Source organism: Thermobia domestica, chromosome 3 (genome assembly GCF_964235325.1).
Source record: "Thermobia domestica chromosome 3, izTheDome1.hap1.1, whole genome shotgun sequence".
Taxonomy (NCBI): Eukaryota; Metazoa; Arthropoda; class Insecta; order Zygentoma; family Lepismatidae; genus Thermobia; species Thermobia domestica.
Window position 1 is genome coordinate 160,325,570 of NC_137456.1, and position 26,726 is coordinate 160,352,295.

Consider the following 26,726-nt stretch of genomic DNA (forward strand, 5'->3'; position numbering starts at 1 on the left):
TTTCGACTTACTTATACGAACATGATCACCTAATTTGTATTTGGGTTTAACACGCCTATATTCTTTCTTATACACTTTCTCCAATATTGTTCGCTCATTCTTCTTATTAACTTCTATAGGCTTTAAACCAATTGTTCTATGCACTTTATTATTATACTCACTAACCAATGTTGGTAATATCTCTATCCATTTATAATTCCCTTGTGTTGTGAACCTTTTCCACATGTTTTTTTAAGTGTTCTATTGAATCTCTCAACAACAGAAGCTTTCTTACAACTATAGGTTGAGTAATGATTAATCTTATTTTCATCCATTAACTTCTTAAACTCTTTATTGTAAAACTCTTTACCTTGATCAGTTTGTAAGTTACTAGGTTTTCTCATTCTTAATATGGATTCGAGTGCTTCTGTAACATTCTTACCACTCTTATCTTTAACAGGAACAGCAAACGCATATTTCGAGAACACATCTATAATCGTTAGCAGATACTTATAACCTTTATTTAATTTGGAAACACCTTTTAATACTCCACTATCCATTTCTACAAGATCAGCTTGCCAAAGATCATCGATACCTTTTACAACCACACTTAATCTGTCAAAGTTTTTTCTAGATGGTTTGTGAATTTCTTCTATAATGTCTTCTCTAACACCTTTACCTTCTTCTGGTCAATCAGGCTTTTTAACGAATTGAGTTTTAGTAACACCACATACAGAACAAATACCTTTCTTTAGATATCTTCCATTCTTTGTTTGTTCAATTCTAATAGTATCTTTCTTCGTATCTGTCGATTTCTTACACTTAACACAATACATCCTGTTTATTATATAGAAAATCAATAACTATCGCTGTTTAATATTAGGCTATCAACATTCTCTTCATCATCATCACTATCTTCATCTTCTCTTTCTACATGCATAATAAGCAATAATAATTTACCATGTTTCAGATCAGAATCTTTAGATGGTCTAACTGCTAATTGATCATTTATATTAAAGTGTAATGGAAAAGTTTCAATTAGAGAACCATTTAAATATATATCTATAAAATACGTATTATAAGATGATTCTATATGCATTATCCTACCTCTATAAAGAAATTTGTATGCGGTAGATAGATTATGTATTAAAAAGAATGGATTTTCAACATTTTCTGATATCAATCGACCTGGAAGCTCTATAACATAACTCCGTTTGATGAAGTTAAGCTCTTCTTTTAACATGGCAATATCTTTTCTCACAACTGTATTATCTAACTCTGATATCATTTTAACATTACCAAAGATATCCATATTTATTGTATAGCAAATGTTTTTATGAAAGCTCTCTTTCTATGTACATTACAACAAACAATAATTGTCCTTCTTCCATAGCAGAATTTTTATTTGGTTTAATCGTAATTATATCGTTCTTCTTAAAGTCAAAAGGTATCTCTTTAATCAAAGTATCACCCTAATATATCTCTAGAAAGTATTTATCCAAACTTAATTCCATGTGCATTATTTTCCCATTATAGAGAAATTTGTAACCATTAGAGAGATGAAATATTCTAAAGATTGGGTCTTTAACATTCTTAGTTCTCAATCGATATAATAGAGGTATGGTTTCTTTCTGCATAATCAATTTAGTAGTATCCATCCTAATCTTTTCAATATCTTCTTTCTTGACGTACGTGTCTTGTAACGTTTCTAATGCATCTTTAAATCGTTTTCTATCGTTCTCTAATTGGGCTTCTATTGACCTAAGTTGACTTACGCTAACAACATCATTTAAATTCTCCAACAATTTTAATTTTTCTTCACTAATATCAACATCACCTTTTCTACCTTTAACATTACCAAATATATCCATACTCATTTATTATACAGAAAATGCCCATCCTAATTTTTCAAAACATTTCTTTAACACCTCTATTTGTTTAGATGAGTGTTTAAAATCAACATCAACATGAACATCGTGCTTTTTCAACAAATAGTACAGTACACATTTTAAGTTAATAAACAATACTCTTTTCGGATACAGTTCTTTAAAGGTTTCGTGTAAGTCTTCGAACTCGTTTATAAGTGTTTCTTCCATATGACGTAAGTTTAATGGCTTTTGATCGGTACGGTATAGTGTATTAAATAGACATCATCATAATATTTTGTGTATTTGTTTTTCTTTAGTACTTCTAAAACATCTTTTGTTGATATTAAATCTTTTGATATATCTCTAAATTCATCATTTAACACCTTGAACACCTCTTCAGGAATAATTCTATCCTGTAAAGCTTGCAAACGAGATAACTGTAACTTAAATCTTTTTGTAGTATCATACCATGGTTTTCTTATGCAAGCAGCTTTCATTTCTTCACAAGTACTGTAAACCCAACCACTCTCTACAGAACAATCATTACAAATGTAGTTAGTACCTTTTGTTAATAGCTTACTACAACAATTACTGCATTCTAATGGCCTAGAGCTATAATTTGACAACAACTCCTTTAAGGTAATTATTGGATATAACTTTACCAACTCTTCCTCTGTGTACAAAAATTTAGGTATTAACATTCTCCAAAAATCAATAACATCATATACATTGTTTTTATCTTTTAAGTCTATCTCACTAACATACTCAAAATACTGATAAAAATTATATCTAGTGCATTCAGTTCATCCTGATGCTTCTCAAAATAATCTAAAAATCTATTGTGTATAGCTTCCATATTTATCTTAAACAAAACTTTTATGGATACAAACCATAAAAGCACTTAATCATTTTTAATCATATACATAACGTCACTAAAAGAATACCCTTGATTTAGAAGATTTAAAACCTTAACACAAAGATGACCGCATATAACTCATTAAAGTCTTGTATTCGTTCGTCATTGTAAAATAAGTTTTCAATACCAAGATATTGTACTAGCTGTTTAGGAGGAACACCACCATAAGAATCGAACACGTACTTTATGTTGTTATCTTTCCAATAGCATATCCAATGAGTACCAATGTTTTCTGATTTATCAAGGTTAACTGTACCACACTCATGTACATAGGGTTTTTGTGCAAGTTCATCACTCATAAATACATCTCTAAATCGTTTTATCTTTAATTCTTTAACCAACCTCTCTATATCGAAGTTGGTCAATGGTTTTAGTTTTTTGACTTCTTTGGTTTACCTGCCCCCTGCTTTTGTTCCATAGCCATATTGTGTCTTTTTTGTTCTTCAAGTTCTTGTTTATTCTTCTTAGCATCCAGTACAGTTTTAGTAATCGCTGCTGCACCGCCTGCTAATGAACCAACTGCTCCTAAAGCTGCTAGAATGGCTGGAATTGTAAAAATAAAACCATCCATATGCTCTTTCTTAATCTTTTTCATTTGTGCAGTAGTTAAAGTTAAATCCATTCCTTTACCTTCTTTAATTTTCTTAGATTTATCACTAAGTTGTTTCTTTGTTAATACATGATCGATATTTAAATCCCTTAGTTCACTGTAAGGAACACTAAACATACAACCTTTAATAGAACACATTTTCCTATTTATTTAAGAGAAAATCTTGATTTGTGAAAGTACAGTTGTTGTTGCTCCACCAAAATCAATTAAGGAATCATTCTCATCTGTTATCCTTATCTCAAAATTATCAACCTTGTCTTTGGATATAGGGAAAAATAATGGATAAGTGGGCTCATAAATAATACTATGTTTGAACTCAGCATCTGTTTTAAATGATGCTATGATCCCTGTTTCTCTATGTGTGTATTCTGTATCTTTAACGAACATACCATCTGCTATATTACAGTGAACATTTATAGTATCGAATGGGTGAAACTTTGGCAACTTACTTCCAATATGTGTTTTGTTTTTTTCTAAAACTTCAAGAACATCAAACCCGAGGACAGTACCTATACCCCCAATTGTAACATCATTACTATCAGTTTCTATTTTCACTCTGTTTCTTAAATGATCTTCTGATAATGTTATGTTGATTGACTGAGATTTTAAATACTCATTAAGTGATTTCAAATTGTATTGCCCTTCTGATATAAAGACTTGTTTATCACCATACAAGAAACTGTTTTTTCCTGTTGTTATGTTTGGAGTTAGATACGTACTGTAAAACCCAACTAGTCCTATATTTAAATAGTTGTTACTGTTGTCTAATTCGTAATGGAGTTTCTTCTTTAAAACAGAAGTATCACTCGTTAACTTAAATACCTTAGCCATTTATTATATAATAAATGAATGAGTTTGATTTACCTAGAGATATTCCGAGAGAGAAAGTAATCAAGTTAATAGAAGATGTCATTCAAAACTTAGAATACAGTTTAAAGAAGAAAAAGATAAAACTACGAATTGTTAAATATGCATACTACACTTTGATCACGTTATCAGATATACTTTCTGCAACAACTGGATTTATTAATATTTTTATACCTGTAACAATTTACTCAATATTAACAACGTCTCTTGCAACTGGAAGTGCTATTATAACAGGTTTGTCTTCTAAGTTAAACATAAGCAAAAGAAAATATGAATATAAAACCATTGTCAGGTGTATTAACTCATTTAAAGAACAGTTAGAGATGATAATAACACTAAATGGTGAAATGGACAACGAATATATAAAAGATACGTTGCTTAAGATCAGAGAACAACTTAAAGATATAAGATCATAAAAGGTGCCCCGATGTATTCGGAGGTCCAAAATGTTAAGTACAAATCCAGCAGAGCAGAAAATTAATCATCGGAATTCCGAGGGTTTCAAACAAGCATCATATGAAGTCAAATTAGCAGGTTATTACAAGAGAAAAAACGGTGACCCGGATTTGGGTCATCGCTTTATGTATGAGGTCAAGGGTGGAGACCCTATAACAAACACTGCTTAGTAACAGAGTAGATTTGAAGACCTGGAAACTACAAATGGCGTCCGTAATCCGGACACCCTTCCAAATAAACAACCTCACACAACCTTCATCAACGAACCGGGTCTGTACTAGTACTATGAGCAGAAAATTAATCATCGGAATTCCGAGGGTTTTTAAACAAGCATCATATGAGGTCAAATTAGCAGGTAATCAATAACACCATATCAGGCACATACGTTTACAAGAAGGCAGTCCAGACTTGTTAATGAAGATTGTATGTGGTTGCGGATTAACGTGGGGGCATTGATTCAATAACCCCTAACTTCTGAAAAATTTTTCTTCTTCGTCTACATGATCTTGGATAACGTTTCTAGGTTGTGAATACTCTAAGACAATTAAGATCATAAAAGGTGATGATTTTCTCTATAATAAATGAGTAAGAAAATTATTAATTTGGATGTAAAAGAGATGATAAAAGAAACAACAGCTAAGAAAAGAAATGGAGAGCTTATACCTGATGATATTCGATGTCTTATAGTGGGTCCATCTGGGTGTGGTAAAACTTTTTTGTTGTTTAACTTCTTATTACAGCCAGGTTGGTTAAACAATAATTACTTCTACATATATTCTAAAAGCATGAATCAGCCAAAGTATGAGCAGTTAAAAGATCGATTTGAAAAAGCAGAACTAAAGTTCAATAAACAAATAGCAACGTTCTTAAGCGGTAATGATTCTATTGTACCTATTGATGAATGTGAAAAATACTCTGTTGTTGTGTTTGATGATTACATTTTGAAGAATCAAGATACTGTTAGAAATTACTTTACAAGAGGTAGACATAGACATTTAGACTGTTTCTATCTTGCACAAACATATTCAAAAGTACCTAAACAGCTTATAAGAGATAACGCTAACTTCCTATGCATATTCAGACAAGATGATACTAATCTTAAACATGTGTATAACGAGTTTGTTGGAGGAGATATGTCTTATGATAAATTTAAAGAGATATGTTCAAAATGTTGGCAAGATGATCATGGTTTTATAGTAATTGATATGACAAGGAAGGTAAACAATGGTAAGTATAGGAACAAGATGAAACACTTTATAAACGTTTGATGTTTTTTGACGTTTATTGACGTTCTTTGACGTTTATTAACGTTTGACGTTTGACGTTTTTGACGTTTATTGACGTTTTTCACGTTTGTTCGTTTTCTATATAATAAATGGATGAGAAAGAAATTAATAAGAATATCAAGTTAAATGAGTTCTTGATAAAGGGCTTTAAATCTTGGAAGAAAAAAAGAGCAGGTATATATGATAAATTTAAGACACAAGAGCAGCCTGTAATTGATGCTATTCAAAACTTGGGAAGTGAGATCAAAGAAGTAGCGGAACAAAATAAAAATCTAATAACCGAACTTGTTCCAGTTGCACATAAGACGGCCTCTATAGATCCTAGTCTACTAGAAACACCTAAAAAGATAACTTATGATAGTTCTCCAAGTAGTAGTGATACACCTATAACGGGAGAAATAAAACAAATGAGAAAACAAATTAAAGACAAAGTGGAAGGAGTAGAGCTTTTAACAACAGCCCAATCATTTGGTAAGATTGCAACGAAATATTATAGTAAAAGAAATGATACTGTATTTGGAATAAGAACTGTAGAAGAAGATGGAAAAATAATAAATAAGGTAGGAAATTCTGAAGTTAAAGTGAATGGTGATGATTTGATAATTAATGGTAAAACTTATAAAGGAACAGAAGGTCTATGGGAATTGTTAACGACGAATACTAATAAAACCATTGAAGATTATGATGATGTCGATTTTGAGCAGTACAAGGAAATAATAATAGAATGAGATGCTGCCTTCCAAAAATATAATCGAGATAAAAAAGTAGCATCTAGTAGAGGTTCTAAGTACATTAATATTATCAAGCCTATTTGGGATAATTATATTAAACCATATTTACCTCCAACACCGCCAAGAAAGAAAACACCAAAGTCTGGGGAAGGAATTAAACAATATACAGAGATACCTAAAGAATATGTATGGATGGATGACGTGAGAAAGTTTATAGATAGGTTAATAGTTATAGATGGAGAAGAAAAGGCTGGAAATGATAACTTTTATAATGAGAAAGTAGGTATAGTGAGTATGATTAATAATAAGCTTTCACAATTTATTCCTAATGATCCAAAAGGTATAGGTTATTTGATTAAAATCTTAAATACATTACCACCACGATTCTGGAATGATGGGAAGCTTGGAAAAGGATTAGTAAATGATTTGATTAATAAACTTCCAGTTGAATTACATATTCCAGGTTTTAGATTTTGCGGGCCTGGGACTAAGCTCCAAGAAAGATTAGAAAGAGGTGATGAAGGTATTAACCCATTAGATGAGGCTTGTAAAGAGCACGATATATACTACAGAGACAATAAAGATACAGAGTTAAGACATATTGCAGATAAGGAACTAGAAACTAAAGCATGGAAAAGAGCATTTAGTAGTGATGCGTCAATTGGTGAATGATTAGCTGCTTTTGGAGTTGGTACTGCTATGAATGCTAAGGTTAAGTTAGGATGGGTATTATAAGTTTTAATTGTTATTATATATGATTCTTTTATATGTATATCCCATAAAAGCGTTGTTTCAAGATTTTCTTTATAATAAATGGATAGTGTTGAGAGTTACGAGTTACAGAGTTTTAAAGCTAACACAAGAACATTTAATAATTTGAATGAAGCTAACAAAGATATTGAGTTTGATTTCGATGTTGGGGATGGCTTCATACATCCACACAAAGCAGATTGTCATATGACTTTTGAAGTTGTTGGTGCATCAATTGGAGGAACATTTGGCGCAAATGATACTATAAAACTTGTAGATAACTTCTTACCATTCTTCTTTTCTCAAATTGAGGTTAGAAAGCATGAAGTTGTTATAGATAAGATTGAACTACCAGGAATAACATCTACAGCTATTGGAACATTTAAGATTTCCAAACCAGAAGTTGAATATCTAAAACAAGCAGGATTTGAAACGGATGATAAACTTGGTCTAAGAAAGGACTTTAGCATTTTGTACCCATTAAGATTAATTCCAGGCTTTTTAAGTGATTATAAAGAGGTTATGTGGAAAGGTGGATTGAGAATAACATTTACAAAAGTTAACAACAATAACAATGTCTTGTACAAATGGACTGGATCAGGAGCAGCTCCTCATGATGGAAAAATAACAATAAAAAGTATGGAGATAAGAATGCCTATTGTTGAATACAAATCTAATTATGCAAACAAGTTAAAGTTGAATATTCTTAAAGAGCCTAAAATCATGTTTTCATTCCATACTTATCAATGTGTTCAGAAGACTGTTGTAGGTTCTTTCTTGGAGTTTGATGTTACTACTCAATTTAATTCTAGACAATTTGATATGCCTGATTTCGTAGTTGTAATGTTCCAAACTGATAGAAGTGGCAAACAAACAGCAGATGCAAGTAAGTTTGATTATTGTAAGGTATCTTATGGAAGGAATGAGGTATTTCCAAAAGAATCAAGAAACTTAGATATTGCTAACAGGGATTATTTTAAGATGTATGAAGATTATACTGCATTTAAGAGAATAACAAGTGGCAATAACGAAATGTACTATGGTCCTAAAGAGTTTATAGATAACAGACCAATGTATGTGATTAATTGTAGTAAGAGGAAAAATGTATCGGCAAACGAGAGAACAAACATAAAGATTGTGGTAGACTTTGCAGAAGCTGTGGCTGCTAATACTATATGTTATGCGATTTTAATTGGGCAAAAGAACTTTACATATGATTCCAAGAATGAGAAAGTAGTAGAAGAGTTTTAGATAGTTAAATGTATGTTTGTGGTGTTTTATGGAAGTTTTTCCATAAAACGAAATTGATAAAAATGACTAAATATTTTTTGGTGAAGATAAAAATTGAAGAGTGTTCATTGATTCTCTATATAATAAATACGATGGCGAGTCATATTGAACTTTTAAATAAGCTTGGAAGTCTTGAGCAAAAACAAGTTATTGGATTAAGAGAATTAGAATTAAATACAGAATATAAGATTGTGAAAATGGAAAAGATTAAAACTAAGTTTGGAAAGAGCATTTTAGTTGAATGTGAAAAGTTTAAGGCATTTCTTCCACCCAGATTTACAAAACACATAACAGATAAAATGATTGATGAGATCGTTAAAGATGGAATAAAAATCAAATACACTGGTTTAAAAGATAACTATCCAACTGTTGAGTTCTGTATGTGAATTTCAAATGATGATCGGTTTTGTGAATCCAAAGGATAACAAAAATGAACAAAAATATGTCGTCAGAAGTAAAAAATGGAGTGATTAGAATGGATCCCCAGAAGAAGTTTATACTTACTAATAATTTCAATGTAATTGTGAAAAATGTGCAAACCGAAGTTCAAGTAGTTTTTGATATTAACGGCTGTCTATTCAGCTTGAATTATGATCAGTGGACAGTTTAAGAAGTCATTGTTTCCTAGAGAGAACGAAGTTAGCAGAAGATTCCATTATCAATATCCGAACTTGTAATTTTAAGTATGTTTTAAGTGTATAAGTGTTTTTTATAGTATTAAGACTATAAAAACTAAGACCTTTGGATATACAGAACATAATATCATTTGAATTTTAAAGATATATGTATAAATAAAAAATTTATTTTATTACGACATATTTTTGTTCATTTTTGTTATCTTTTGTTTTTGTTATTCAAAGATTTATTTGAGTTTTTTGTAATTATATCCTTAGAGTTATGCAATTTATAAGACATTCAATAGATAGTAAATTTATTTCTCTATTGAATGCCGTTTGAGTTTTGAAAATCGGTTAATAAACAACGGAGATATAACAAATTCGGAATAGTATCCTTAGAGGTATGCAACCCACAATACATTCAGAAAATGGTAAATTTATTTCTCTGTCGAATGTCGTTTGAATTTTGAAAATCGGTTAATATTCGGTGAAGTTACAGCAAATTTTAACAAAAATTCAAAATTTTCGGGAATTATTTTATGCTTTATTTTTGAGTTTTCGGGAAAATGTTATTCTTTAAAAAAGTCTTAGAATTTTGAGAAGATTATGCTAGTATTTTTTATTTTTCGATTTGATGAAATTTTATTTTGCAGTGTATACCAACTCATATTTTTGTTCTGAAATTTGCAAACTTTTTTACTTGATGAGTTAGCACATTATAACTATGGGGGCGTAAAACTACCCTCTTAAAAATATTTTGAGTAAACACTATAATATTTGGTGAGTTGGCAACACTGACATTTTTTCTTTTTTTTGAACACTGGTGTTTTAGCTATTTTTGCTAGCTAGGTGGACATTTTAAGAAGTTACTCACTTACTCAGTAGATGGTGCTGCATATCGTGTAGTTTATCACTGCTAATAGATGGCGTTGCTTGTACAAGTATTTGTTTATATATAAGGACCTATTTTCTCTCCTATATACAGCGTTAACTCGTAGCTCAGTGGTTAGCGCGCGGTTCCATAAAGCTTGTGGTTCGTAAACTGATAATGTAGGTTCGAATCCTCGCCATGGAATTGCAAGTTATATCTACGGCCGGGGTATAAATTTGTAATTTCTCAAGGAACTGTAAAGTGAACTGAGCTATACGGCTGTCTTTCATCACAGATGGCTACAGTGTCCTCACCTTTGACTCATGTGGGGTATGGCTGGGCGTCTCTGTTACTTGGGACAGCAAAAAGGGAAGGGAATGGAGGGAAACCTGGCGCCAGGGATGGGAGGGGATGAATGCAATAAGATTGTGAGCTGTGTGGGTGAATGTTGTGACTCGTATTCAGATAGGTAGCTATACTGAGGCTGAGTGGAAAGACACAAGTTCGCTTACAGACCTCAAAGGAAGGAAGGAAGGAAAGAAAGAAGAAAGGCACATAGAAATTGAACAAAAAATCCTAGGATCTATCTGGGGGGAAACAACAACAACAACATCAGCGCTGACCTCTCAGATGGATCCTAGGATTTCTGCGACGGCAGTTTTGCTGAAATAAACTCTGAATTTTTTTAAACATATTTATTTAACCTATTTCTTATGATCTCATGTTGCGGTGTTCCAATGTTAATACTGAAATCGTTCAAAATGAATCAGTGACAGATCACCTGTTCCGGAGTTCTATGTATTCCTTTTCATTGACTTTTCTAAGCTAATTATTAACGGATGTTCATGATTCAAGTGTCAAATGAAAGCTTATAAACTGGAGATTAAGATGCAATAAATATATTTTGAGTAGGATTCCATTGTAATATTTTAGATGTAAGTTTTTTTTAATGATTTTAAATGTCATAAAAGCATATTCAATCTCACTTTAGCATTATAATTATGGGAATACTTTGCGCCATGTAACTTTGAATAATTAGTTGGTTCCTTCTGCGCTGATCAAAAATATTGGGAGGGGGAAATGCGCCAGAAGTAAAAGCAAGAACTATTGAAAGAAAATGCTCTTATCATCTACAATATATTTTATCCCGAACACTGTATCATTAATATAAATCTCATTGTCAGTAACTGTAAAACCTTTATTAGCAACAACTTTGGTAAGACTTATCACTCGCTTAATCAAATGTCTATACTGAGGAAAAGGAAACCGTTCTCTAAAATGTTGTGGAAGAGGTTCTGGAGCTGTTTCGATTTCAAACTCCTTTATACATTTTAATCTTATACCCTCTTTAACCTCTACGGTCCCCTAGTGCTCATTTGAGTACATTCATTTTAATACTACGTAAATATGTGTTGTTTCATTTCAATCGCATCCATACACGTTTTGCTACTCAAGTACTTATTCGAGGGCATATTTAGTGCACCATGGGTCTATTGGATGGCAGCATTGAGCACACAGTGTGAGATTCAGAAGAATGGCTGTAGCAGGAGAGGAAAGGATTGAAGGTCCTGCCAAATAAACGTGAGTATATTCGTTCATTTACCTTCGGCATGGTTCAAAAAATTATTTTCTTGTAATTTAATATCAACTTCTTGATATAAAGGTATTATTAGTAGCAGGGACGTTCTCTACATTTCAGAACTAAGTAAAAACTACCATGTACTCAAATGAGTACTTTGGTACTTACGTATACATATTATTCCCCTGTACTCATTTGAGTACTTTTCATATTGCTAGATATTTTTTATCTCTCAAAAGCTATTTTAAGTTTTGTTTTGTTTTAGTTAAATTTAGAAATAAATATACATTAGATGCTGGATTAAGAAGATGTGTTAAAAGCAGTTGAGATATAAATAATGTAACAAAATAGGGGTGTATTGTAATATTCTCTTTATAACAGTTTTACGTCTATTTATGCTACGGGCGTAAGCCGTAATTGCCGTTACCGACCATAACATCGATTTTATCCTTTCTCTGTTTATGCTTTTAACTTGTTTTCCGATTAAGTAGTGTTAATGAAAGTTTTAACTCCTGGAATATCATGAGAGGTGATCGCTACTATAATTTCTAAATATTTTTATATTAAATTGCGCTCTTTCTTTGTTTTAATTTTACCAGTTTTTCTTTGCTTGCGACTAAATTCAAGTAACTTTCTTTTATGGAGTAATGTTCAGCAGTAGCTACTTAAATTCTAAGAAATTGTTCTTAATTTATTTCAGGATCTTATAGAAGAAAAGTACTGTATAATCCTGATCACATTCTACAAATTTAGGTAATGTCTTAGTGACATTTCAATATCAGACGACAATGAGGCCAGCAATAGTGACTTCACAATGAATGAAACCAACATCAGTACTGTATGAGAGTATGATGCTCAGCAGACTAAGGTGGAATTAGATTCTATTTCTTATTTTCCAAATGAAGCACCAAAGAGAGACATGATATGAGAACACAGCATGTATGAATTAAATCAATGTGATAGTTAAGGACATTAAGAGTGTTCTCGTTAAAGTTATTTTCGTGATGTAAAATGTACGATTGCTCTAATGAAACATTGACGGAATATGATTATAATAGTATCTTATAAGGTAATGAAGGTAAATATACAATTAATACATTTTCTTTGTTTCTTATTTTGTTACGATACATCACAACAATTAGGGATGCATTCGAGTCGAGTCGAGACAGAATTTTCCTGACAAAATTCGAGTCGAGACACAGCTCTTCCAATAGAAAAATATATATTTTTCGAGTCGAGACATCACTTTTACAGCACATTTTCGAGTCGAGACAATCTCAAATCTTGTCTCGAGCGCATCCCTAACAACAATATAGCTTACTTTGTTCTAACTTTGTTAACAATATTTTTGTCATTAACATTCGCTTTTTCATTTAATATTTGCAAAAGGTCGTTTATGGTGTGGAGTGAATTCAACCAAATTCTCAGGAGTAATTATACTCATACTGAATGGATCTTGAATGATGTTAAAAGAAAGAATTCTGTTTGAAAACGAAAGCAAATAAATTTTTATTGATAACTAACTGCTAATATTTGCCTCATTCCTAACAAAAACATCCTTTATTTATTTTTATATTTAGAATAAATACATGTAGTACGCCCCAAAAGTACTCAAATGAGCACATGCCCTCCCTGTGCCCCTGTGGCACTTTTTAATAAGAAATTTCTTTTAATACACCCTAATACATATATTTAACCAGAAAATATTCAGAAATAATTTTTTGGTGCAGTAAAAAAAATTCAGGTCTGTAGAGGTTAACAGTCTTCCACCAAAACAGAGATACACCATCTGGTTTCTTCTTAGGAATATTTGGGTATTTCTTTAATAAGTTCAGTTCTTTCTTCGTGAGGATATATGTTTCAAAAGCTCTAAACTCAAAATCATCACCTACTTCTTCAACTTCACTATTGTTATATTTCTCTCTTTTCTTTTTATTATAGCATGCTTTGCACTCATTGCGTCTTGTATTACCATTTCTAGAGAACTCTTGGTATTGTTTTAATTCGTTACAAGTAATGCACTTCTTCATTTATTAAATATAAAATAGATACTTGTTCTTCACTTTTGCGCACAACGCTACTTCATTCATTTTTATGTCTAAATAATCTGGTTCGAAAAAAGGGCGAAAATTGCGCCAGAAGTAACCATGTCCTACTACTGCCAAGTGAACTTTGTGGTAGACAAACACTGTGTGCGTGGGTTTCCTCGGGATTTTCCGTTTCCTCCCATATTATTCATTCCATCATTTTATTCATTTCTCATTACCGTCTCCTTTAGCCTAGCCAGCATAAGCATGGGACTTGAAACTCAAAGTTTTCAATTTAAAAGTTCTCTACAACGGCAAGAAAGGCAAAAATTATTTTAGAGGCAAAAATTATTTACAGAAGGCACCAGGGTGGAAAATCCTTGTGAGAATGAGGGGGAATTCCTCTACTTAATATTTTTGAAGAACATTCCCCTCACTAAAAAATTACGGGGATGAATAAAATGATAGTATGATCAGAAGCTTACAGTAATTCCTATATAGGGCTAACTAACATATATTTCACATGTAGGCCTATTTGAGGGTGAACTAGTAATTAACGGTATTCCTGATCTTACATAGTTTAGTAATTATAAATGTTCGAATATACTTTTTATATCGACACATTCCAGTGCGATAAAAATTCTATTTCACTTCTGTCTCTCTTCTACCTTGACTCTAATGATTTCTCACCTTGAAAGGTACCGCCTACTCAAACCCCTTTCCGGCTAGTGGCCTGTGTGGCGTGAACGGCTTTTATTCGTTTGGTTATAAACAACTGATTAAGGAACTTGAATGATATACATATTTTTGGATCAAAAGATCCAATACATTTCGATCAAAAATTTTCTTGTACGCCTTATATCTGGAGAACTACTGTGTACAGCCAAACCCAAACCATCACTTAACTAAGAATGATGTGCTTATTCCTTAGAAAATACGAAAATTCGATTTAGGGGCCGTTCAAGAATTTAGTGGCCTCTGATCGAAGATTCAGTACATTTCATTCAATCAAAAATTTTTCTTGTACGTATTATACTATATCTATAAAACTATAGTGCAGCCAAACCCAAACTATCGATTTAGAGATCGTTCAAAAAAATTGTGGCCCTTGATCTAAAAACTAATTATTGGCCAAGATCGCAATCTTTTGATCCATTTTTGGATCATTCCTAAAATTCTGGTTTAATTAATACTGTTATTCAACAGTTATGCCTATATAGCAATTGAATCAACTCTACAAAGTGCAAAATTCTACCAAGACTATTTCCAAAAGTGAAGCACATAAATGTACAAAATAATACAATACCAAATTTTCAATAATCGAAACAAGACGAGAAAGAATCCTTCGAAAATCGAGACCTACAAAATTTAGGAGACGAGTTGAAATCAGAAATCCTTATTTCTCGTCTTGTCTATTGGGCAACACCAATGGTCATATGGGACATCTTTCTAGCGGATGAACTGAACATGAGATGAATTTAAACAAAGTTTGCTTCTCATCCTTTGAACGACGATAATCGGAAACATTGTATTCAGGTTAAGGAACATTATTACTCTCCCTAACTACTCTACTTGCCTGACCTAACCCCTTAGGATTTCAACCTCTTTCCTAAACTGAAATTTCAGTTCAAGGCTTGCGTTTTAATGTCATCGAAGGAATCCAAGTGAAATCGCTACTCACGCTACAGCAGTTCCAATATTGCTTCCAGTAGTAGGAAAATCGCTGGAGTCGTTGCTTACAAGTCTGAGATGACTACGGTACTTTAAAGATGAAGCTGAAAACTAGGATGTAAGGTAAGTTTTTTGACTTCTACGAAGAAATTCTCGGAAATTTTGGGTAGCACCTCGTATATATATATATATATATATATATATATATATATATATATATATATATATATATATAAAATACGTAATTTGTAGCTTGCTTGTAGTTTTTGGCATGAGATGTCGGTGCATCAGCAGATTGTATATTTTATGATAGAGAAAAATATATTATCTTCTAACTTTTCAGAATGTATGAGAAAACCTTCACTTTCCTGAATTTGTTACTTCTGATGACTAATTTGGACACCTGTTATCCTATCATTTGGGATCCGATTGGAAACTCTACATACAGGTACAGTTTATAGTGTCAGTTGTTTATTATTATTATTATTATTATTATTATTATTATTATTATTATTATTATTATTATTATTATTATTATTATTATTTTATGTGCCTTCTTTTTGTCAGCATCAATAGGTTCATTACTTTGAATACAAAGGACATAAGACGATATAGGGAGACACAATCTTGCTAAAATTTTAAACAGGAAAATGAAGCAGCTTTATTGTATTATATAATAATGATAAATTTGTTCAGGAGAATTTGAAAATGTATTCTTTCCAATTTACAAGTTCTATAACTACAGTTTCATTTCTGAACTATTACGGCGAGCATCGTTAATTCCCTCCGGGGCGTCCGAACTTAAATAAACCAAGATGGACAAAGCAGAAAGAACGATATAAATATTATACATATTCAATATATCATTTGTATATACAAACGCGACAGACGTAAATTTTTAATCTAGATCTTTCCATCGTTTTGTAACATATGTGGCTATTAGTAGGGCTGTGCGATATCGAAATTTCGATATCGACATTCGATATTTTTCTGATATCGATATCGAATAGATATATCGATATCGACAATATCGACATCGATATCGACAATATCGGATATCGATATCGACAATATCGATATCGAATATCGACAATATCGAATATTGATATCGACAATATCGAATATCGATATCGACATCAAATATCGATATCGACAACATCCAATGTTGATATCGACAACATCAAATATGGATATTAACATATTGATTGGTCTTGAATATTCATGTTGATGGGGGCCGCGGTGGCTCGGTGGTAGAGCGTTTACCTCTGGTGCTTGGGGTTCCGGGTTCGATCCCAGCCCCCGCCAAGTGAACTTTGTGGTGGACAAACACCGTGTGCGTGGGTTTTCTCGGGGTTCTCCCGTTTCCTTCCACTTTCTTCATTCCACCATTTCATTTATTTCTCGTAATCACCGTCTCCTTTAGCCTAACCGGCATAACCATGGGACGTAAAACTCAAAGATTTCATTTCATTTCATTCATGTTGATATAAACAATCTGGTCTCAAAACGTTTCAATGGGGGATATCTCAGAATACTTGTTAGTCACAAAAAACAGACTTGTGTTCCTTCTAATCCCCCACTCTTTTCTCCGAAAAAGTTTAAAAAAAAATATTCATTGAATTGTCTTTCTCACTTATCATGTTGGTCATCATTGCTTAAATAATGAGAGTGAAACACGGTGACATAGAATACGCGTGTTTTATTTGTGTGTAGGTGTTTATTTCATGTATATGCATTTGTGAATGTGCACGTGTGGCGGTATGCGTTTGAGAGAGAGAGAGTTCTTTCTATAGCATAACACGTGCGTGTGTTGTGTTTTAAGCTAACGCACAAACAATATTTGATCCAGATATGGACGACAGAGGCCGTGGTGGCTCAGTGGTAGAGCGTTCACCTCTGGTGCATGAGGTCCCGGGTTCAAACCCTGCTCTTGCCAAGTGAACTTTGTGGTGGACAAACACCATTGCGTGGGTTTCCTCGGGGTTCTCCCGTTTCCTCCTACTTTCTTCATTTCACTATTTTCATTCATTTCTCATTATCACTGTCTCCTTTAGCCTAACCGGCATAATCGTTGGACGTAAAACTCAAAAATTTCATTTCATTTCAGATATTGACGAATAACGTCCCGATCAACAAAAGCAAAATCGGGTAATCCCCGTTTCTCTTTTGTGCTAATCATTTGATGCCTCACTGCAACAGGAAATCGATGCATATCTTTCAGTGCCATCTACAGACAATGGTGCTATTCAGCCGGTTCGCACCGGTTCGCTAGAACCGGTTGTTAATATATTTCGAGTTTGCTAAACCGTTTGTTATACCCAGGCATAACAGTAACATTTATTGTTATACCCAAGAACGAGCAAGTTTCAGTTTGTTTAGCTTTGTTCTTAGAAATTCTTACAGCTACAGGGTTAGATATATGATCCATCAGAATAAGATATAAGTGATTTTTTCTTAATTTCAAATGGGCTGGTTAGATATCAAGAATGAAAACTGGGATCACATGAGTGCAGTGGTGAGGGTTATTTACATTTGAAACGCATACATACCATTATCAATAATTGTTGATCCATTGCTGGGTTAAGGTGTTCCCAATACTTCTTGACAAACATCTATTTTGGATAATTCGTTTCCAAGATATTCGCAGTGCTACCTAATTTCGTCACAACACCTTATATTGGGTTGCTGTGTAGGTCTCTACTTGTCACTTGTGGCATCCAGTGAAAAATTTGCCTTTGTCTATCTTGTATGATTTGCTTCCTAAGAGAGAGGGAGAGAGACAGGGGCGTAAATAAGGGCCCGGCAGACCCTGCATTGCGGGGCCTCCAGGACATAACGCGGCCCCCACATTGTGATGTAGGACGTAGAAAAGGGGTCCCATTCCACGTTGTCTGCGGGGTGGCCCCCAAGCCCTTAGTTACGCCACTGGAGACAGGTATCTTTCTATGTATCCATCTACTGTCTCTCTCTCTCATTTATATAACGTCACCAAAAATTAGAATAGCACCACTGCCTACAGATATGGAAGAAAACCTCCTTCACTGGAGGAAATCTCATTACAGTGAATTTCCAAAATTATCTCTTCTGGCTCGTAAGTATTTGTGTAGGTACTGGTACCAGCGTTCTATCGGAAAGAGTATTTAGTTGTAGATGCAATATCGTAACTGATGCTCATACTTCACTTACAGTTTGTGCAGAACATGCGAAGCAACTGATTTTCTTTCCATGAACAATAGAGCTCGTTATTGTTCATTTTTCTCTGTATGTGTGATGTGTGTGTTTGTGTTCTTCTAAGTTAATCCGTTGGCTTTACAAATTTAACACTTGGACTCTATTTTAATATCCAATTTAAAAAAGCACGTGATCAATCGGGATCTCTTTCATGTTATTATTAAATTGATAATCTTTTTGTATTAAAGAACTTTACGCAAAGACGTGACATCTCCCACATGAACTTAAGAGGTTTCTTGTTATTGGTTTTGTGCAAACTCTTATCTAAAAGTGTTCATGTTTTTATTAAATTTAGGCTAAACCTTACTTCTTATACCATTATTCAGTTCTGCTTATGAAATCAATTTAGAAAGGTTCTAAGTCATTCCTAATAATAGTGCACCTAATAATGCATATTCTAATACTTAAGCAAATCCAAAGAAATAGGGAAGTGTTAATACTACCTAAACAGAATATGTAGGTCTGTGTAGTAAAATGACAGAATGGAGGCTTTTGTGTGTTTTAGTGGGCTGAGATATGTGGCTCAACTTACATCTAGTAACCACATACAAATAAACGGAAAATTACTACTTTGCACAAAAAACTAGTAAATTCTTGTTTCCCTGTCTGCTTAGATTTAAGCAAATTTTAGCACAGGCGTTTGATTTTTCACTCGCAATGGCAATACAGCACAAACATTAATTGTAGTGAGGATATCAAGTTTACTCGGTTAAGGAATGCAGCCGTGTTAATGATGAGAAATATTTTGGAAGGCATAGCTCCCCGGCTCTGCACTGGTTTTGGCTTTATCTTCGAAAGGAACATCATTTCTGCCCAATAGAATTTTTGCACAAAGTTTGGTTTGATTCGGTGAAGAAGTGTAGCCGATAATATAAGTTAAATACACAATATTTAGGTGGATTAAGTAGACGTAGAAACATCCCTACCCCACCGCCGCCGATTTGGACTATCTTCAAAAGGAACCAAATTTTTAACCCATACTAATCCTCTGTAAATTTGGCTTCATTCTGTTAAGAAATGAAGTCAAAAGAGAAAATTAAATATTAACATGGAATGTTGGGAAGCATAATCTCCAAGCCCTACATTAATTTGACTCATGAAACGGGGCGTTTTTCTGCCTCATACGAGTATCGTACTGTTTGGTTTCATTCGGTTAAGAAATGCAAATGCAGCTATTATCGCGAGCCAAAAAGTGTTATATATATATATACAGTATATATATATATATATATATATATATATATATATATATATATATATATATATATATATAAAGGCAAAACCCGCCGCAATTTTTTCGAGAAAGTGTGAAACACCAATATCGAATATCGATATTGACGATATGAGATATCGATATCGAATATCGACGATATCGGATATCGACGATATCGGATATCGACAATATCGGATATCGAATATCGACGATATCGAATATCGACAATATCGGATATCGACGATATCGATATATCGACGTCGATATTTTTTCGATATCGATTATCGATATAAGATGATATCGATATCGACGATATCGATATATCGACATATCGCACAGCTCTAGCTATTAGTAGTAATACACTCAGAATCCTTTGTCTAATCTCTTGGTATGTCACGTGACATAAGAGATGTGTAGTGTACATCAAACTTTCAGTGGTATTTCAGATTAATAACCACAGAGAATTACATCATGTTGTCTTAGTGATCACGATTAAACGCTTTTTGCTCACCTATGCAAGCAATAATAATAAAAGAATGCCTCAGCATTTTGTTCTAAAATTTGAAATCGTAGCTTCCAAGGGACACTAAGCAATCGATTCGAAAGAATTCTGAGTGTATAGTAAATCCATTTTCAGTGATATCAAAACTAGTAGCTCTCACTGCGGCAGAATATGAAGTTCTTATAGACATGGTTTTGCACAGCCACTGTACACATTCATTAGGGTAAATGCATGTCGAATGATACCTCGCGATCGAGGTCGAGGTTTAAGTCACGGTCGCTACCTCGATGTCTAGGTCGCGATAGATGAAGGACGCACCTAGCGAGGAGGTCGCACCCTCGCTGTTAAGTTCTTAGTTTAAGGAGAAACATTGCTGTGATACATGGAAATTATTCCGTCAGTGCATAAAAATCACTGCGAAACCATATTTTGTAATTGAAAGGACCAAACAGTTTATACATAGAGATAGACGCAAGACGAGATATGAAAAATGCCAAAATATCGTGTCTTGTTTCGCAAAAATATTTGAGTCTCATCTCTCGTTCATCTCTATCAATATTCTAAATCAAATACTTTTACCTTTTATTCAATTTTCCGTGAAGAAATACCCTCTTTCAACACTCAGGCGAGAAATCGTTTCCCAGTAAAATTTAATAAATAAATAAATAAATCAGGTATGTCTTCAGGTTTCGAGGTGGAGGGGGTATTAACTGCAGCAAATGAAGTTTCGGCACTTCAATTCCATTATTCGACGTTTACTCCCTTTGGATACGTGCCTGTTTTTACAGGTATTTCTTTACCTTATATCAATAACGAATTTAGAAGAAATCCTTTTTATTAATCTCGGAATTGGCGGGCGGAGGGCTTGCAGTTTTTAAGCATAGATATGATTAACAGTAGCTTCTTTTTTTCTTTAAAAATCTACAATTTACGGACTTCAGCCCGAAAGCGCCCTCCCTATGACCGCCACTGCCTTATATAATAATAAGCTAGAGTATAATTCTCAAATAAATAACATCTGACATTCCCATTTCAGTTGCTATTTTCTTCCATTCTCTATTTAAAACGTGCCTATTATAATGTTGTTTGTGTTTCTTATTCCATATTGCTGGAACATTCCTCATTAGTTCTATTAATATGTCCAGTGTGCGAATTAGATAATCTATATTGGGGGGGGGATAAAATTAGGCCAAAGGACATAGTCTGAAGGTTCAAATTTCAAAATGAGACAATAAATGCCTTACCCCCATATATATATATATATATATATATATATATATATATATATATATATATATATATATATATATATATATATATATATATGTGTGTGTGTGTGTGTGTGTGTGTGTGTGTATGACATCTGTAATAAATAAGAGATTTATTAATTTAATAAATCTACCGACAATAACTATGCACATATATATTGTCTGACATACACACACCCCACTAAACCTTTCTGAACGTGTTTTAATGTTGTACTCACTCTTGTCCCCGTAGCTCTCTCAGGTTTAGTTAATAATTCCGCTCGAGCGATAGCCATGATCACAAGCATATGTTATTTTTTTTCACTCATATTGAAAGCTTCCACTTTGCATTAATACATACAGGTTGCGAAAAGAAACCTACTTCAGTCTTGTGAAAACCACTAAAATTATCAGTTAAACCGGACTTTTTAATTTATTTATTTATTTATTTATTTTAAGAAAATCTAGATATTATCCTATCAAACAAGAAATGGATTGTTGCTGGTCCCGATTTCTCACATCAAGGTCAAATCGAAGGCCAAATATTTAAAATATCTCAATTCAAATTTCGAGCTTGTGCTTCTACTTCCCGCTAAAGCTGTGCTCATCACGACTTTTTTTCTCCAAATATCGATTCCGTGATGGGCACAGAAAGTCAACACTTAAAAATTACTTTACTGTTAGGTTGAAGATGAGTTGATTCACTATGGGCTACGTTATTCAAATAAAGTAAAACATTACACTGAAGTTTTTCAGACAACATTAATTGCGTGGACAGCAAACTGTACAGCGAAAAGATGGAAAAATGAAGGGTTAACTTTAAAAAAAAAAACCGCTCCAGTTAAAATGCTTATACAGACACGGACAATTACACGGAGAACCAGTCGTATTAACAAATGCTGAAACAAATCTTGAATTTTTCGCTTATTCACCTAAAAATCACCTTCATTAACATGCCTGCTCACTAGGAGCGTATCCCCCAGCGTGTACGTTAACATATACTTACGAGAGAATACCTATATCTCAGATTTTGAGTACAGTTTCAAAAGTTCATTTTCGTAAACTGTAAAAGCAGTGATTACTATGCTAATTATCACAAATTAAATGCAACTTTTGAGTTGCATACACACAACCTACTAGGGAATGAAGACCATGTGCTACAAAGAGTACACTGGAAAATGAAATAACATGTTATAACAAAAATTAAAATAAGATGATAATCGATACAAATATAGAGGATGAATATGACATATCCGAACTTCGCCAAGTATGGTAGAAGAAGCTATTTGTTTACTTCTTCTTGGCCAACCGCTAAGAACATTTATAAATCTATATGTGGCTTTGTTATACGCAATTAGTACATTCAAATTCACAAACGATGACGAACTGAAGGGTACGAAGGTAGAGTTGCAAGTAACAACCGTAGTCATAATAATATAGTTCTACTAAACAACGTTGAAAATAGTGGGTAATTAGGTGGTAAGTAGAAATGACCAAAACTGAACAGTTTACATCGATCATTTCGAAATACAGCTAGAAGATTAAATTTACAAGAAATAACAAAAATCAGTGAAATTTGGAGTTATACTAAGTATAGTTTGAGGGGGAAAGCGAGCATCCCCGGTGGGGATACTTCAGCTGACTTCTTTGGGGGGAACAAAATGTGATTGAGGGGGAAAATCCCCCTCATCCCCCCCGGTAATTCGCACCCTGAATATGTCTTTCATAATCAAATATAATACTGCAGCAAAACCTATCGACCATAGACACACACAATTCTCTGCAGACGAAATTCTAAACAAATGAAGATTTTATTCCGTGTAACGCTTCCGAGAGAGTCAATGAGAACACGAGCCACAGCGATGCTTCCGCTGAACATTGATGTAAAAACAAACTCAGTTGTTCATCATCGCGACCACTAATTCACTCTCTACGTTGACCTCTACGTCGCGATGTAGCGTACATCTTCGGCATGCGCTTACCCATTTGAATCCATGTGTTTGTGCCAGTATCGAGGGTGCGACCGCGACTGAAACCTCAACCTCGATCGCGAGGTACCTTCGGCATGCATTTACCCTTATTTAAAAGGAAATCACTGCCTGATTTCTGGGCTTACTTAAGAGAAGATTTTTCTATATTAATTTCAAAAATCAAATTGCTTTCACTATCTTTTTGGTACTAAGTACCTCTGTAAAACGATCTTTTCGTAGTACAGGGCTACAAAAACTAAATATCGAGCTCATTCGGATGCAGAAGACGATATATGTCTTAAATTGATTTCTGTTACGCCGGACATTAATAAACTTGTGTGTATATGTGACGTTCTAACTTTTTCAAATATCTTAATAAATGAATTGTTATATCATTTTGTAGACTTCAGTAACAAATAATGTTGTCTCCAGTTTTTTTTTTTTTTTTACTCAGAAACAAATGAATAAAAAGTGCATTCCTAATTTATTCATAATAGATATAATATATATATTTTTTATTCAGAACATAGACAGATAGAATTAAACACTTATGGGGCGTCACAAGAATCTTTTGCTTAAGAAAGAGCTCCGTGGCTGAAAAAGCTTGGGAATAGCTGGCTTAAGGTATTTCGATAATCCAACCACTAATAGACTATTTGGAGGTAATTGAAAAAGAATTGTAATGCGAGACATGAAAATGCTATGAAATTATAGCAATAATCAATAAGTCTGTCTTTACTCATGAATCATTTCAGATATGCTAGTGATTTCATTTGTTAAAGAAAGAAACAACACGAGGTCCCAAAAGACCAAGATTTGTACTCAGAAGGTCCTAGTTTTTTAAAATTACTTTCTATGTTATATCTTGTCCCATGTAATATTTTAATTTTATATTAAATAAAAGAAATAAATCCGCTATATATAGAAACTGTAAGTCTAATTTTTCTATGTTTATATTTACAGCAAGCCACCCGAATGTAGAGTAATGTTATGTGGTGATCATATTCCCAGGGCTTTATATCTCATTTGTGGATCGAAGTACCATAGCTTCTACAAGAGATTACAAAGGAATTTAATTGAGGCCGATAATAATAAATTATCATCATCATCTTCTTCTTCTTTCGATGAGTACCTTCGTAATCTTGTTATCCCGAAGCAAAAAGCGTTGGCTGTTTTAAAGCCACATCACAAACGAAATATTGCTAATGAGTGCTGTTTGAAACCATGCTGTCTTCGAGAATTATACGATTATTGTCATCTGGAATACAGCAACTGGTCCTTTGCATAAACATTTTTGAATTCTAAACTACTAAATTTAAAGGTAAATAAGGTACACTATAAATTCTCTTATTATTATCTTATCTTTAAGTAAATTAATGAATATTTTTTTGTACTTGTTGATCTATCTTTTCATTAAAATTATTTGTATTAAAACACTGACTACTTTTGATGCCATATATAGAATTATACACAAAATTATAGAATTGCGATCCAAACAAAAACTTGTGAAATCATGATACAAGAGTTTTCTTTTTGTCTCATTTTATAGTTCGATAAATTTTCCCTCGAAAATCCAGCGATTTCCTGTAGTTGTCTCTTTGGTACTTAATAATTCAAACCAATTTGCTATGATCTAGACACGTGTTACTGGAGATCTTTTTTCTCACCTCATCCATAGGTTGGTGGGCAATATGAAAATTTTAAAACTTTTCTCTACCTTGGGAGAGCTGTTTTGTACTTTGATAAGCTCTCTTCTTGGTAACTGCATCTCTCCTTCTAATTGTATCTGCAGCTAATAAAGAGACGGTGTAAAACGAATGTGTGTTTGGCCTTAGGATACAAAATTAAAGTTCGCGGTTTTGCACTCACACCATCTTCGAAGGAACGCTAATACTTACTGGAATGTAATTTAGTTCAGGATTACCTTGTTTCGGTAAGATTAAAAGATTCAGTATAGAATCTTCTTATATACTATTGCACTGACGTGTAATATATCTGCAGCAGCTCCAGGGACGAAGGGTAATCCAAATTATGTACAAGACAATATGCCTTTTCCCTTTGTAAGGCTCAGATAGCGGATCTCGATTGCGACCACAACAACATTACTCATAACGCTTTTCCAGTTAGATGGGGCTGAGTCTTTCAGCTGCACTTGGTTGCAGTTACTTCCAATGGTCAGCCTTTGTACTACTCATGGTCAACTCAATAAACCTTATTTTGCAGAAAGCAAGGATAAGCTTAGATTGCAGATGTACTAACATCAACGTATATGTAACTTTTCGGTAACTCTAACAAAGCTATCATATAAATGATATGACAATGGATAACAAATAAAACTCTTCACTAAACACAGAGTATTTGAGTCCAATGTACTATTCAACCGCTTTTATCGGCCTCAGAAACGATATAAATGGTTAAAACATATCATATTGTTTGGTTAATTTTTTATTGATTTTTCGGCATTTTTATTTGTTCATATTTACATGCATTTTATGGACAGCGAAAATATTTCTATGTCCTGAAACTCCGGGTTTGGAAGCAGGAGAGATACTTATAATCAAATATCATTATCGATTTCATACACTGCGAAGTTGACAAAATCGATTTTTGACCGCTTTTTCCCAGTTTCCGACCATTGTGCGGCGACCCCTAGGTAGACTTGTCCGGGAAAACGTACAAGTAACAGAACATGAACTTAGAGCACGAATCAATTTAGGACGTCCCAGTAACGTGTCTCAGAGGTCAGTGCAGTGCGATTTGGCTTCCATGGAATATAGCAGCCGCAAACCGACATGAATCCCACTATTAACCACTGAACATTGGCAGAGACGACTCACGTGACTTACAACACGTGGATTAGGCCTTAGATGACTGGCAACGTGTAGTGTGGTCAGACGAGTCACGTTTTCACTTGGTACGTGCGACGGTAGGGTCCGGATGTGAGTGAAGTAATGGGTGCAAGTTATCAAAAGGCATCCTAAAAACCGGTGGTGAATCCGTAATGGTTTTGGGGGGTGTTACATGGCATAATTTAGATTCTTTGGC

General features: G+C 33.5%; 1 protein-coding gene across 1 annotated transcript in view; it reads left to right on the forward strand.

The window, feature by feature from the left end:
• Positions 1–26,726, forward strand: part of LOC145680844 (insulin-2-like) — a 158,298-nt gene that overhangs the window by 113,299 nt on the left and 18,273 nt on the right. The window contains exons 2-3 of the mRNA XM_081751954.1: positions 15,862–15,966; positions 24,645–25,002. Of these exons, the coding sequence (XP_081608080.1) occupies positions 15,863–15,966; positions 24,645–24,969 (429 nt within the window). The 5' untranslated portion in view covers position 15,862 and the 3' untranslated portion in view covers positions 24,970–25,002. The remainder of the gene's footprint in view (positions 1–15,861; positions 15,967–24,644; positions 25,003–26,726) is intronic.